The following is a 13,992-nucleotide window of genomic DNA, read 5'->3' as shown; positions in this document are numbered from 1 at the left end:
GACTTGGATTACTGTGATATTAAATGGTTTGCCTTGGAAACGAACAGAGATCATTCTGTCGTTTTGAGATTGCATCCAAGAACTGCATTTCAGACTCTTTTGTTGACCATGATGGCTACTCCATTTCTTCTGAAGGATTCCTGCCCGCAGTAGTAGATATAATGGTCATCTGAGTTAAATTCACCCATTCCAGTCCATTTCAGTTCGCTGATTCCTAGAATGTCGACTTCTTCAGCGATCAATGCAAAGAAATAGAGGAAAACAACAGAATGGGAAAGACTAGGGATCTCTTCAAGAAAATCAGAGATACCAAAGGAACATTTCATACAAAGATGGGCTTGATAAAGGACAGAAATGGTATGGACCTAACAGAAGCAGAAGACATTAAGAAGAGATGGCAAGAATACACAGAAGAACTGTACAAAAAAGATCTTCACAACCCAGATAATCACGATAGTGTGATCACTGACCTAGAGCCAGACATCCTGGAATGTGAAGTCAAGTGGGCCTTAGAAAGCATCACTACAAACAAAGCTAGTGGAGGTGATGGAATTCCAGTTGAGCTATTCCAAATCCTGAAAGATGATGCTGTGAAAGTGCTGCACTCAATATGTCAGCAAATTTGGAAAACTCAGCAGTGGCCACAGGACTGAAAAAGGTCAGTTTTCATTCCAGTCCCAAAGAAAGGCAATGCCAAAGAATGCTCAAACTACTGCACAATTGCACTCATCTCACACGCTAGTAAAGTAATGCTCAAAATTCTCCAAGCCAGGCTTCAGCAATATGTGAACCGTGAACTTTCTGATGTTCAAGCTGGTTTTAGAAAAGGCAGAGGAACCAGAGATCAAATTGCCAACATCTGCTGGATCATGGAAAAAGCAAGAGAGTTCCAGAAAAACATCTATTTCTGCTTTATTGACTATGCCAAAGCCTTTGACTGTGTGGATCACAATCAACTGTGGAAACTTCTGAAAGAGATGGGAATACCAGAACACCTGATCTGCCTCTTGAGAAATCTGTATGCAGGTCAGGAAGCAACAGTTAAAACTGGACATGGAACAACAGACTGGTTCCAAATAGGAAAAGGAGTTTGTCAAGGCTGTATATTGTCACCCTGTTTATTTAACTTATATACAGAGTATATCATGAGAAATGCTGGACTGGAAGAAACACAAGCTGGAATCAAGATTGCCGGGAGAAATATCAATAACCTCAGATATGCAGATGACACCACCCTTATGGCAGAAAGTGAAGAGGAACTCAAAAGCCTCTTGATGAAAGTGAAAGTGGGGAGTGAAAAAGTTGGCTTAAAGCTCAACATTCAGAAAACAAAGATCATGGCATCTGGTCCCATCACTTCATGGGAAATAGATGGGGAAACAGTGGAAACAGTGTCAGACTTTGTTTTTCTGGGCTTCAAAATCACTACAGATGGTGACTGCAGCCATGAAATTAAAAGACACTTACTCCTTGGAAGGAAAGTTATGACCAACCTAGATAGCATATTCAAAAGCAGAGACATTACTTTGCCAACAAAGGTTCATCTAGTCAAGGCTATGGTTTTTCCTGTGATCATGTATGGATGTGAGAGTTGGACTGTGAAGAAGGCTGAGTGCCGAAGAATTGATGCTTTTGAACTGTGGTGTTGGAGAAGACTGTTGAGAGTCCCTTGGACTGCAAGGAGATCCAACCAGTCCATTCTGAAGATCAGCCCTGAGATTTCTTTGGAAGGAATTATGCTAAAGCTGAAACTCCAGTACTTTGGCCACCTCATGCGAAGAGTTGATTCATTGGAGAAGACTCTGATGCTGGGAGGGATTAGGGGCAGGAGGAGAAGGTGACGACAGAGGATGAGATGGCTGGATGGCATCACTGACCCGATGGACGTGAGTCTCAGTGAACTCTGGGTGTTGGTGATGGACAGGGAGGCCTGGCATGCTGCGATTCATGGAGTCGCAAACAGTCGGACATGACTGAGCAACTGATCTGATCTAATGACAAAGGAGCAGGTTATCTGGTCCTGTTAGGAGCTTTAAGAGTATTTTAATAATAAGCTGGGTGGAGCAATGTTGCCTACACTAGGGGCAGGTTTAAGGTTGTAGGAGGTTGTTAGTAAGTGGCTTAAGGACAAAATGATAAGAGGCAATGATAAGAGGCAATAACAGGCAACAGATCAGATGTTCATAAAAGTAGAGTGGAGATTTGATCCAGGGATATGTTTGTAGCTTTAGGAGAAGGGTGGTAAGGGTTTGGGCCCAAACAATCTGCAGGGTTAACTCCCAAAGTGGCAAACATTGTCCCTGGAAGCCCAGTTTCCCTTGAAGGGATGCCACCAACAGATTAACTTCTAGCAGGCATTGTGGGCCTGTCACCCACCCTAGCAGATTCACTGAGAGGTGCTGTTATTGCATCTGTTGTGGGAAACATGGAAGACGAAGGTGTGAATCTCTAGAGGGATTGGATATTATACAGTATTTCCCTCCCAAGGGCTACCTATTTTCTGGTTGTCCTGCCAGAAGATTGCAGAGGCCTGGACAGGGCTCATGAAAAGAGCATGAAACAAGACTGAAGCAGGCAGGGCGCAACTTTTGAAAGACTGATATAGCCCAAGGGCATAACATAAATCAATTAAAATCAAATGGGTCAAGAAGCAGACAAGTCAAATTCAACTAAAAGCCTTCAATCTGCAAGTTAAATGACACATCTGGAGGCGCCATGACTGTTCTAAGGCACTGTCAAAAGACCAAGGAGTGTTTCCCCAAATGTTGGAATGATCCTCCCACTCATTAGCATATGAAATCACCCAACCCATAAAAACTAACCACACCACATTTCATGGCCACCATATATACCCTGTGTGATGGCACACACTCTGTGGACTGTGCTTCTCTGTGAATTCAAACAAATCTACCTCTTACTTATCGCTGTGTCTCTCACCGAACTTTTTTGCAATGAGACATCAAGTACTTGAGCTTCATTAGGTGCTGAAACCAGGCACCATGAGTTTTGGCTGGGCTCAAGTCCTGCCACATAGGTTTCAGTCCCAATCTTAGGTAAACAGTTTCAAACACAACTTTCAGAAATGGAAAGATGATGACCTGCCCAATACTTTGTAAACAGAGGCATAGATGGAGAGAGGAGCTAAAGGACGGGAGAAAAAAGCAGTGGGAAAAACATACCAAGGAACCCCTTTCATAACTTGCTGGAAAAACTGCTAAATGCCTGACCTGTGCCCACAATTTTCATTGGCCTGATCCTAGGCACAAAGGAGGTTAAGGACCGAAGAACCCTCACCCACTTGGGCAACAGCTACTAGGGCACAGCAGATAGTGGAGCCTTCAGGACACACTGGGGAGTAGTCCCTGCCGGAGTCCCTCAGTGGCACCCATGGCCATTCATCTGTTCACAGGGTGTTTGAGGAAATAAGAAACAAGAGACTGTAAAGGAATTAAGATTCTGTTAGCCATATGTCCATCCAGCCATAGGGGTGAGGACCTCCTACCTAAACTGGAGGTCTTCTGGAATCTGAGACTGAACCTCGTGAGCTTTTGTCCGAGTTTGTTTTTTCTGTCCCAGTTTCCAGCACACTGGGCTTCTTGTCATTTCCACTGTGCTGGGTTTCCTTTGCATTCAGCTTCCAGCATGTGAGCTTTCACCAAGTTGGTCTTCTGCTGTGCTTTGTCTCTGCCTCACTGGGGATGAGCTGAGGTTGTTTCAGCCAGGTTACATCTGGGTCATGGCACCAGATATGTCAAGGGAGTGTGTAATTTTCTTCGTTCTGTCTCACTGCAACAAAGATTTGAAATGGCGGACCAGTGTTACAGTTCAGTTACAGCTCAATTTTATTTGGCAAGCAAAGGATAGTACACTCTCAAGGCGTGAGGGTGGGCTGACCCCAAATGAGAAGCCTTAATCCATCTTGGCTTCCTCCTTTTATACATTTGTTTCCTCCCCACTGAGCCTGCCCTATGAAAATTGAGCTAGCCAAGAAGTGGGTATGTATTTTTCACCTGAAGTTCTCACTCCAGTCCATGGGTTTTCTTTTGATCCATTTTTGTGGGCTTTTCCCTTTATTTGTCTTTTAGACACCACCATTTTGGACTCCTTTTTCCTATTCTAACTACCTAACATGTCCATAGTATTTTTCATGCAAAAATACTGGAGTGGGTTGCCGTTTTCCTCCTTCAGGGGATCTTCCTGACCCAGGGATCAAACCTGTGACTCCTGTGTCTCTTGCATTGCACACACACACACACACACACACACAAAGTGGTATTTTTCCTCAAAATATTTGCTGTTTCCTTAGGGTGAGGATATATTCATACATACCTGAAATGGATGAAAATACTATACATGATTAAATGCCAGGTAGATATATAATGATATATAACCTTTGGGTATATTACTTTCCACATATTTTTTCACTTAATTTTCCTAATGGCTTATAAAGTTAAGATTAAACTCATTTGCTAAGGTATACATCTAACCACTGGCAAAGCCAAGTATGTATCTTTCATATCCAAAGTATGTGTCTTTCATATCCAAATTCTGGGCTGTTTTCCTACTACATGTGGAAAAGAGGAGCAGTGATCCACATTGAAGGGATCAGAGGAGTTTTCATGGAAGAATTAGGGTTTCAAATAGTTTGTGAAGTAGAGCAGATTTTATATAAACAGAAAGAAAAAAAAATTCCAAATGAGGAAAAAATAAACAGAAGGTAAAACATGGTTTGTGTGACATCTGATAAGAAAGTTAGTCTGACTGGAGCAGAGGGGCTTTGCAGGGTCTCATAGGCCCCGATGAAAATTTTGATTATGTGCTCTCACCAGTGTAAAGATATTAAAAGTTTCTTGATGATGTGAAGTAGTGGTGGTTTGGTCACTGAGTCATATCTGACTCTTTGCGACCCCATGGACTGTAGCCCGCAAGACCTCTCTGTCCGTGGGATTTCTCAGGCAAGAACACTGGAGAGAGAACACATCTAGTTGCTTCAGCTAAGGAAGGAGGTGATTCCAGTATCCACACAGGCTTCTTTATATCTGCCTGAATGGCAGGATTTCTTTGGCTAACATTTCTCTGAGCAAATAAGAGCAAGATTTGCAGTAACAGATTTTAATGGAATTAACATAGCAAATGAATGTTTTTGGTTTGTTTCTCTCTCCTAATAAATCATTCCATAGGAAGATGTGAGTGAAAAGGAAATATCTAAAATTACACTAAAAGGAATTCAGGATTAGGAAACTCGATGCCTGGGAAAATCTCAGAGCATGCTGATCTGGGCTTCGAAGCTTATCTTCCTTATTACAAAAGATTCACTTCACCAGTAAATTTCTGGAGCTGCAGATTTAAATCTCCTTGAAAATCTTGTGAAAGATGCATTTAACAAAGGGAGAGGTAACTTCCTTATTTGCATCTATTATATTGCTGGGTGTTCTAAAGTATTTTTTCGTTGTTATTTTTGTAGCAGTTGCTCTACAAATTCAGAAGTATTGATTGCTTTAACAACTCAGGGCTTGGCCAAAGTCAGTAGAAGTGACATTATAGGAGATGGTTTTGGCTTATACAACACAAATGTAAACTAAAAATAGAACAATGCCTCTAGGTACACATTGCTAATTAACGGCCACAGGGAAAATATAATTTGCATCAATTTGAGATATTATGGTAGGTCAGGTGGGAAAAGTCCATGTCTACGGTTTTATTTCCCTACAGTTAAAAAAGGCTGGTGAGGTGTGCAGACCAGCAAAAGATGAGTGTGACCTGCCTGAAATGTGTGATGGCAAATCTACTCTTTGCCCCAGTGATCGATACCAAATCAATGGCTTCCCTTGCCAGAATGGGAAGGGCTACTGCCGGATGGGAACGTGCCCCACCCTGGAGAAGCAGTGCACTGACCTCTGGGGACCAGGTACGAGGACAAGCCCAGTGTCACTGGCATGTCTGCCTCTCTCCATGGAAAACTATATCATTCCAAGTGAGAGCGTTTCATCATGGCTGAAGTAGCCTTCTGTCCCATTCGTCCTTCCGTTATGGTTTCCTTTGCTGTGCAGAAGCTTTTATGTTTAATTAGGTTTCATTTGTCTATTTTGTTTCTATTTTCATCACCCTAGGAGGTGGGTCAAAAAAGATCTTGTGATTTATGTCAAAGTGTGAACTGCCTATATTTTTCTTTAAGAGTTTTATAGCATCTGGCCTTACATTCAGGTCTTTAATCCATTTTGAGTTTATTTTTGTGTGTGGTGTTAGTAAGCATTCAAATTTCATTCTTTTGCATGTAGCTGTCCAGTTTTCCCCACACTACTTATTGAAGAGACTGTCTTTTCTCCACTGTATATTCTTACCTCTTTGATCACAGATTAGGTGACCATAGGCATGTGAGTTTATCTCTGGACTTTCTATTCTGTCCCATTGATTAATCTTTTGTTCTGATCTTTTGCTGTGAGTGTATAAGTATGCAAGATTTCTGTGTATTAATTTTGAATCCTGCAACTTTACCAAATTCATTGATGAGCTCTGCTGCTAAGTTGCTTCAGTCGTGTCCGACTCTGTGTGATTCCAGAGACGGCAGCTCACCAGGCTCCCCCGTCCCTGGGATTCTCCAGGCAAGAACACTGGAGTGGCTTGCCATTTCCTTCTCCAATGCATGAAAGTGAAAAGTGAAAATGAAGTCGCTCAGTCGTGTCCGACTCCTAGCGACCCCATGGACTGCAGCCTACCAGGCTCCTCCGTCCATGGGATTTTCCAGGCAAGAGTACTGGAGTGGGGTGCCATTGCCTTCTCCATGATGAGCTCTAGTAGTTTTCAAATTCATTGATGAGCTCAAATTCATTAATGAGTAGTTTTATGGTAGGATCTTTAAGATTTTCTGTATAGCATCATGTCATCTGCAAACAGTGATAGTTTTTTGTATTTCTTTCCATTATGGTTTATTACAGGATATTGAATGTAGTTCCCTGAGCTATACGATGGGACCTTATTTCTTACCCATCCTATAATCATTTGTATCTGCTAGTTCTAGACTCCATTGGCTTTTTATTATTTTTAACTATATTGTTGTTTTTTCAAAGGCTGGATTCATATTTTCCAGGTCTTCCTTATTGATTTCCAAAATGGGGGAGAGAGAAGGAGTAGAGGCATTAGAAAAAGAAGGATAGAGGCATTTGACTCAATAGAACTTGATTTGAAGTCTGATTTTTCATCTCTCTTTGTGGCTTTAACCAATACCACCCTCTGTACCTTTATTAACAAAATGAGAATGATAATAAGAATGGGTAATATTTATACACCATGTTCTACTGACCAGGCACTCTTCTCAGTGGCTCACATAGATTAACTCATTTAATCTTCTTAATAGTGGACTTCCTTGGTGGTCCAATGGTTAAGACTCTGTCTTCCAATGCAGAGGGTGTGGGTTCAATCCTTGGTAGGGGAACTAAGATCCCACATGACTCCAGGTATGGTCAAACATTTAAATAAATAAAGTTTGTTTTTTAAAAAAAACATAATCCTAAAAACTTAAAAAAAATAATCCTCAAAATAACATTATGAGGGTATACTATCATACAGTCATCATTTTTACACAGAGCAAATTGAAAGTTTAAGGCAATTAACCATATCACACAGCTGTTAACCACTGATTGCCCATCTGATGAAGACTGCATGAGAAATTAAACTTGTGATGCACATTACTTCCTGGCAGAGTAGACGTCTGACTAAGCATAGGGTGTACCTGTCACATGTGTACCCTCCAACAGGACAGCATTCCAGTATCTGCCTGTGGGCTGCTGCTAGGATAACTATGGCTCTTCTAGCTAAGTCTTCAATCTTACAGATGTTTCCAAATATTTAGATAGTCCTCATTCAAAAATAGGCCATCCAAAAGATTTTTTTAACTCCAGACATCTCTCTTGATATCATATCAAAGCAAACTATATTTCCAAGAAGAGGTATGATGCTAAAATCATGTTCTTCATGCTGGCTTTCTGTTTCATGAATCCTTTGTAGCACAGAACTACTTACCTCTCTTCTTTCCATCTATGACCTTACTGACCTTGTTTGATCCCAGGAGCCCAGGTTGCAGATAAGTCATGTTTTAGACGAAATGAAGATGGGTCAACTTATGGATACTGTCGAAAAGTGAACAACACACACATTCCCTGTAAAGCAAAGTAAGTGACCTTGCTATTTGAACTTCCTGCTCATTTTCACACATGCTGATTTATTTCATTTAAAGAGAAAGTAATTTGGACATCATTTATTTGATAAACATTCATTGAGTGACTATTACTTGCTTTATTTTAGGCTAGGCACTGAGTTAAAAAGGTAAATAGGGAATGATTCCCATTTTTCAGTTTCTCATAATGCATGCTTCAAAGGACACCAAGTATAGCTGTTGTTAAATAGAATGAATGTTTGAGAAGGAACATACCAGAGTAAATGGGCCTCGTTGGAAATGTATACACTTATTCTCCAGTATGCTTCAGATGCTTTTCCATCTACTGCATTTCATGATGATTCTATGGTAGAAATACTTATCTTCTCAGAGGAATAAGCAACACAATGATTGTACAGTTTTTTTTTTTTTTTTTTTTAACTTGCCATGGCATTCCATAAAGAAAAAATACAGTGAGGGAAAAGATTGACAATTGACCTAAAGAATTTGTTTTCCATAAAAAAATTGATAGTCTGAAAAAAGAAAAGATAAAACTCTGTAATCAATGAACTTGAGATTTTTCTATATATTTCCCTTGGATTCTACAGTTCTAAGATGATTTTTAAAAATTAAATGATAATAGGTGAAATACCTGTTCCAAACTTTGCATGTGCATACTAATGTGTAACAAGACACTGAATGAAAAAGATCAGCATTTCTCCAAGTTTTTTTTCTGTTGAAATAACACTAATTTTTCTCAAAGATAGTTATTACCAAACTATTTTGGACAGAAGATCATCTCTTGGGGAGTTTGAACCTCACAGATGGTCATGCCTTGTGGGCTCTCCTTTATAGGAAATCAGGGGAGAATATATTAATAAAAAGCTATATGTGTGTGGGAGTAGGGTGAGTGGGTAGCAATATTTAGTATGAGAAGTTGTGATAGGGAAAAAAGGCTAGGATAATTCCATCTTTCCTCTGTAAAGTGTACACACACCCTTGTCCTGTATAAATGCTTGTGTGAATACTGGATAATTTCTGCAACCAAAGGCATAAGCACTTCATTTCTTCCCACAGTCTGGCTTTCTGATCACTTGTTAATAATTTTTGCTTGTAGTGAGAAATAAGCCTGAAATTCCCTGGGTCCTAGAGCCTTCCCAGGGCTTCCTTGGTGGCTCAGAGGATAAAAAGGCTGCCTGTGATGCAGGAGACCTGGGTTGAGGCTCTGGGTTGGGAAGATCCCCTGGAGAAGGAAATGGCAACCCACTCCAGTATTCTTGCCTGGAGAATTCCATGGATAGAGAAAATTGGCAGGCTACACACAGTCCATAGGGTCATGGAGTCAGATATGACTGAGCAACTTTCACCTTTATAGAGCCCTCTTCTTAAAGCCCTACCTAAGTGATTCAAGAAAAATACCATCTCAAGTCTGGAAAGAATGCATGCCTTTCTCTGCTCCTCAGTGGTATTTTTTCTAAAAGCCACCAGAGTAATCAGAAGAATCTAACACTCTCAGAAGACTTTTTTCACAACTTTCCTCTAAATTTTGCATAAAAGCAATTGATTCCAATATTGTTGGCATTGACTTTCTTCCCCTTGCTAGTGAATGCAAGGCTTTAGTGATCCCCTGGCAGTTTCATCTGAATTTGCAGGGGTTCTTTCAGGAACCCACATGATGCCTTAGAGTGTCATCCAAGGCTTAGCCTTATACTGATACAACTATAGTCAAGAGAATTATTCTGCTGCGATTCATGCAATAAATGACCTTAGCTGAAACAAGACAGAAACTGACTTCCTAGGTGCCCTCCTTGATGTTAAGAACTGATGTTGAAGCTGAAGCTCCAATACTTTGGTCACCTGATGCAAAGAACTGACTCACTGGAAAAAACCCTGATGCTGGGAAAGATGGAAGGCAAAAGGGAAAGGGGAAGCAGAGGGTGAGATGGTTGAATAGAATCACCAACTCAGTGGACATGAATTTGAGCAAATGTGGGAGATAGTGAAGGAGAGGGGAACCTAGCGTGCTGCAGTCCATGGGGTCCCGAAGAGGCAGACACAACTTAGTGACTAAACATCAGCAACAACACATACCCTCACATAAGGCCACATTCAAGAATCTGAAGTTAGGGTTCTGCATCCTTCCCACTGGCCAGAATTTAGGTTACTGGCCAAAGTTAGGGAATCTGGGAGACAAGGGTTTTGTTGTTGTTGTTTGTTTGTTTTTTTAGCAACACCTGGCCTTGAAAAGCATTGAATATGGTGGTTCTGTTACTTAACAATAAGGGGAAAACTGGTATAATGGAGAACTAGGAGTCTCGGCCTTAGGGAAAAATACCATTAGTTAAATATGGATAGTCCAGGAGGTGATTTATATTTGTATAAAACTCCAGTTTGGATCCTGGTGTTTCAACTGCAGCAAATTTTGGCTTTTCCTCAGAGATGCCACGTGTGGGAAGTTGTTCTGTAATGGTGGCTCAGATTATCTGCCCTGGAAAGGACGAATAGTCACAATCCTGACATGTAGACTATTTGATCCTGAAGACAGCAGTGAAGAAATTGGCATGGTAATCAATGGAACCAAATGTGGAGATAAGAAGGTGAGTTGAAATTGCAGCTTTTACTCAGAATGTTCTTTCTGTTTGTTTTTTTGTTTTGTTTATTTTCTTCTCAGGGCCCCACTGTGTTTCATGAAGCACCATTTTCAAAGTAATGTTTATGCCATTCATGTATACATGACTGTGTTCTTCCCTTCAGTGTTATTTAATAAGTACCTATTATGTGCTTAGCACTAGGGTGTTAAATTTGGGCAAGTTTTATTGCCCCTAAATTGGTAGGTTCTCAGCAAATGATAGCCACTGATAATAATAAATATAATCATAACAATACTACTTATTTTTACACACATTTTTATTTTAATCTTAGAGATGATATGATATTAACATGTTTTCCATAGATTTTTGCTTGGAATGAGTACCTTGTATCATGTGCAATGCTTACTTAGCTCAGTGCTACATATCAGTCTATAGACTTGAACTAAAGAAGTGGATTAAGGGAATAATCCATGAGGAATGAAGTAAGGAAATTTTCTTTAGAGAGGACTTCCTAAATATTTTATTACAAAAATTACCTAGATTCCATCTTCCTATTTTCAAAAGGGTGTTGTGATTTCTCTAATAAAAAGCAAGTTTGATAACAATGCGTGCGTGCATACTTAGTTGCTTCAGGCTTTTCCGATTCTTTGTGACCCTGTGGACTGCAGCCTGCCAGGCTCCTCTGTCCATGGGATTTCCCAGGCAAGAATACTGGAGTGGTTTGCCATTTCCTCCTCTAGGGGATCTTCCAGATCGAGGGACTGAACCCACATCTCCTGCATCTCCTGCATTGCAGGCAGGTTCTTTATCCACTGAGCCACCTGGGAAGCTCTTGATAGCATTGAAGTGAAGTGAAGGAAAGTCACTCAGTCATGTTCGACTCTTTGTGACCCCATGGACTGTAGCCTGCCAGGCTCCTCTGTCTATGGGATTTTCCAGGCAAGAGTCCTGGAGTGGATTGCCATTTCCTTCTCCAGGGAATCTTCCCAATCCAGGGATCGAACCCGAGTCTCCCACATTGTAGACAGACGCTTTACTGTCTGAGCCGCTAAAAATAAAAGATTAACTCCTGAAGAGTCAACAGTTTGCATAAGTGATATCTTTGGACATTCATGTCAGTTTTTTGTTTTTTCACATCACTTTCAGGTTTGCATTAATGCAGAATGTGTGGATATGGAAAGAACTTACAAATCAGCAAATTGCTCCTCTAAGTGCAAAGGACAGGCTGTAAGTAAGTCTTGACAGTGTTTCCCAAAGCTTGCTGAATCTTATGTCATTTTAGGTCAGACAGTTTGGGTGATGTTAATGTAGTGTTTCAGTGTTGAATGATTAAAACAATTAAGTTTATCCAACTCTTCAGTACTTTGATTCAATGAAAACTTCCTTCAAAGAACCTGATACTGAAATTCCTGTTTTTTTTTTTTTTTTTTTTTTATTTTGTATTGGCATATAGCCAATTAAACAAATGATGTTGTGATAGTTTCAGGCAAATATCAAAGGGACTTGGTCACAAACACACACACACACACATATCCATTCTCCCCCAAACTCCCCTCCCATCCAGCCTGCCGCATAACACTGAGCAGAGTTTCCTATGCTGTAAGTAGGTCTTTGTTGGTTATCCATTTTAAATATAGCAATGTATAAATGTCCATCCCAAATTCCCTAACTATCCCTTCCCCCCCAACGACCATAATTTCATTCTCTAAGTCTGTGAGTCTCTTTCTGTTTTGTTAAGTTCATTTTTATCAATTCTTTTAGATTCCACATATAAGTATGTCATATGATATTTCTCCTTCTCTGCCTGACTTACTTCACTCAAGATGACATTTCTCTAATTTCATCCATGTTGCTGCAGATGGCATTATGAAATTCCTATTATTGATGTTTAAAATATGTAGGTAGTTGAAAGGCTGCAGAGCAGGGGTTATTCTTTTTTTTTTTGAAATGTACTTAATTATGGATGAATAAGCCCTTGTGTTGAGCATTAGTTCAGTGAGAAAACTAACAGAACCATTGCTCCTCTAGGTGTGTGACCATGAGCTCAAGTGTCAGTGTAAAGAAGGATGGGCCCCTCCTGACTGCTCTGATTCTTCCACGATCTTCAGTACGTAACATTACATGCCTAACTTGAGAAAATTGCTCACCTCTTCCAAGCGTTTATTTCCTATTATGTTAGATTCCATGCCTTTTTCTCTTTCTTCTTGTAATTCCTGTTCTGTAGGTAATGAATTCATGATATTAATCTCCAAAGTCTCTCATCCAACTTTTAAATCATATTTCCCACCTTATGTTTTTATATTTTACCGAAAAAATTCTTGAAATTTTATATTTGTCATTTCATTCTAATTTTCTGAGTTTTCTTGCTTTACAATTGTCCCATTTTCCTAACAGCCTTGACTGAATGTATACTAGGTTTAATATCCTCATAAAACTCTCTAAGAATATGACTTATTATTTTTGCAGGTTCAGTCTCTTCTCCAGATTACCTCTATTTCTTTTGAGTTGAACTTTTTTTTTTTCACTCTATCTTCTCTTATATTGCACGGTGCTATTTTTCTTCAGGATATATGATCCTTCATTGAATGTGGGATTCAGTTCACTTCAGTTCAGTTCAGTCACTCAGTCATGTCCGACTCTTTGTGATCCCATGAATCGCAGAACGCCAGGCCTCCCTGTCCATCACCATCTCCTGGAGTTCACTCAGACTCACATCCATTGAGTCGGTGATGCCATCCAGCCATCTCATCCTCTGTCGTCCCCTTCTCCTCCTGCCCCCAATTCCTCCCAGCATCAGAGTCTTTTCCAGTGAGTCAACTCTCATTGGAGGTGGCCAAAGTACTGGAGTTTCAGCTTTACCATCATTCCTTCTAAAGAACACCCAGGGCTGATCTCCTTCAGAATGGACTGGTTGGATCTCCTTGCAGTCCAAGGGACTCTCAAGAGTCTTCTCCAACACCACAGTTCAAAAGCTTCAATTCTTCGGCACTCAGTTTTCTTCACAGTCTAACTCTTACACAAATACATGATCACTGGAAAAACCATAGCCTTGACTAGACGGACCTTTGTTGGCAAAGTAATGTCTCTGCTTTTGAATATGCTATCTAGGTTGGTCATAACTTTCCTTCCAAGGAGTAAGCGTCTTTTAATTTTTTGACTTGAATCAGCTCACAGGGGTTTTCTTGGCATGTGTGCATGCTTGTTGGACCTTAACTCTCCTGATGGGAGATCTGCCTGAGAGCTCTGTCA

At 40.4% G+C, this 13,992-nt stretch overlaps 1 protein-coding gene across 5 annotated transcripts in view; it reads left to right on the top strand.

The window, feature by feature from the left end:
- Window positions 1-13,992, top strand: part of LOC102277413 (disintegrin and metalloproteinase domain-containing protein 28) — a 125,755-nt gene that overhangs the window by 51,233 nt on the left and 60,530 nt on the right. For all 5 annotated transcript variants that reach the window (XM_070375526.1, XM_070375525.1, XM_070375528.1 and 2 more), the window contains exons 14-18: window positions 5,713-5,908; window positions 8,066-8,168; window positions 10,590-10,749; window positions 11,890-11,970; window positions 12,772-12,850. In XM_070375526.1, the coding sequence (XP_070231627.1) occupies window positions 5,713-5,908; window positions 8,066-8,168; window positions 10,590-10,749; window positions 11,890-11,970; window positions 12,772-12,850 (619 nt within the window). The remainder of the gene's footprint in view (window positions 1-5,712; window positions 5,909-8,065; window positions 8,169-10,589; window positions 10,750-11,889; window positions 11,971-12,771; window positions 12,851-13,992) is intronic.

Source organism: Bos mutus, chromosome 8 (assembly GCF_027580195.1).
Source record: "Bos mutus isolate GX-2022 chromosome 8, NWIPB_WYAK_1.1, whole genome shotgun sequence".
In the NCBI taxonomy this organism is placed as follows: Eukaryota; Metazoa; Chordata; class Mammalia; order Artiodactyla; family Bovidae; genus Bos; species Bos mutus.
The sequence above is the reverse complement of the archived record's forward strand: the minus strand, read 5'-3'. Positions and strand labels throughout refer to the sequence as shown.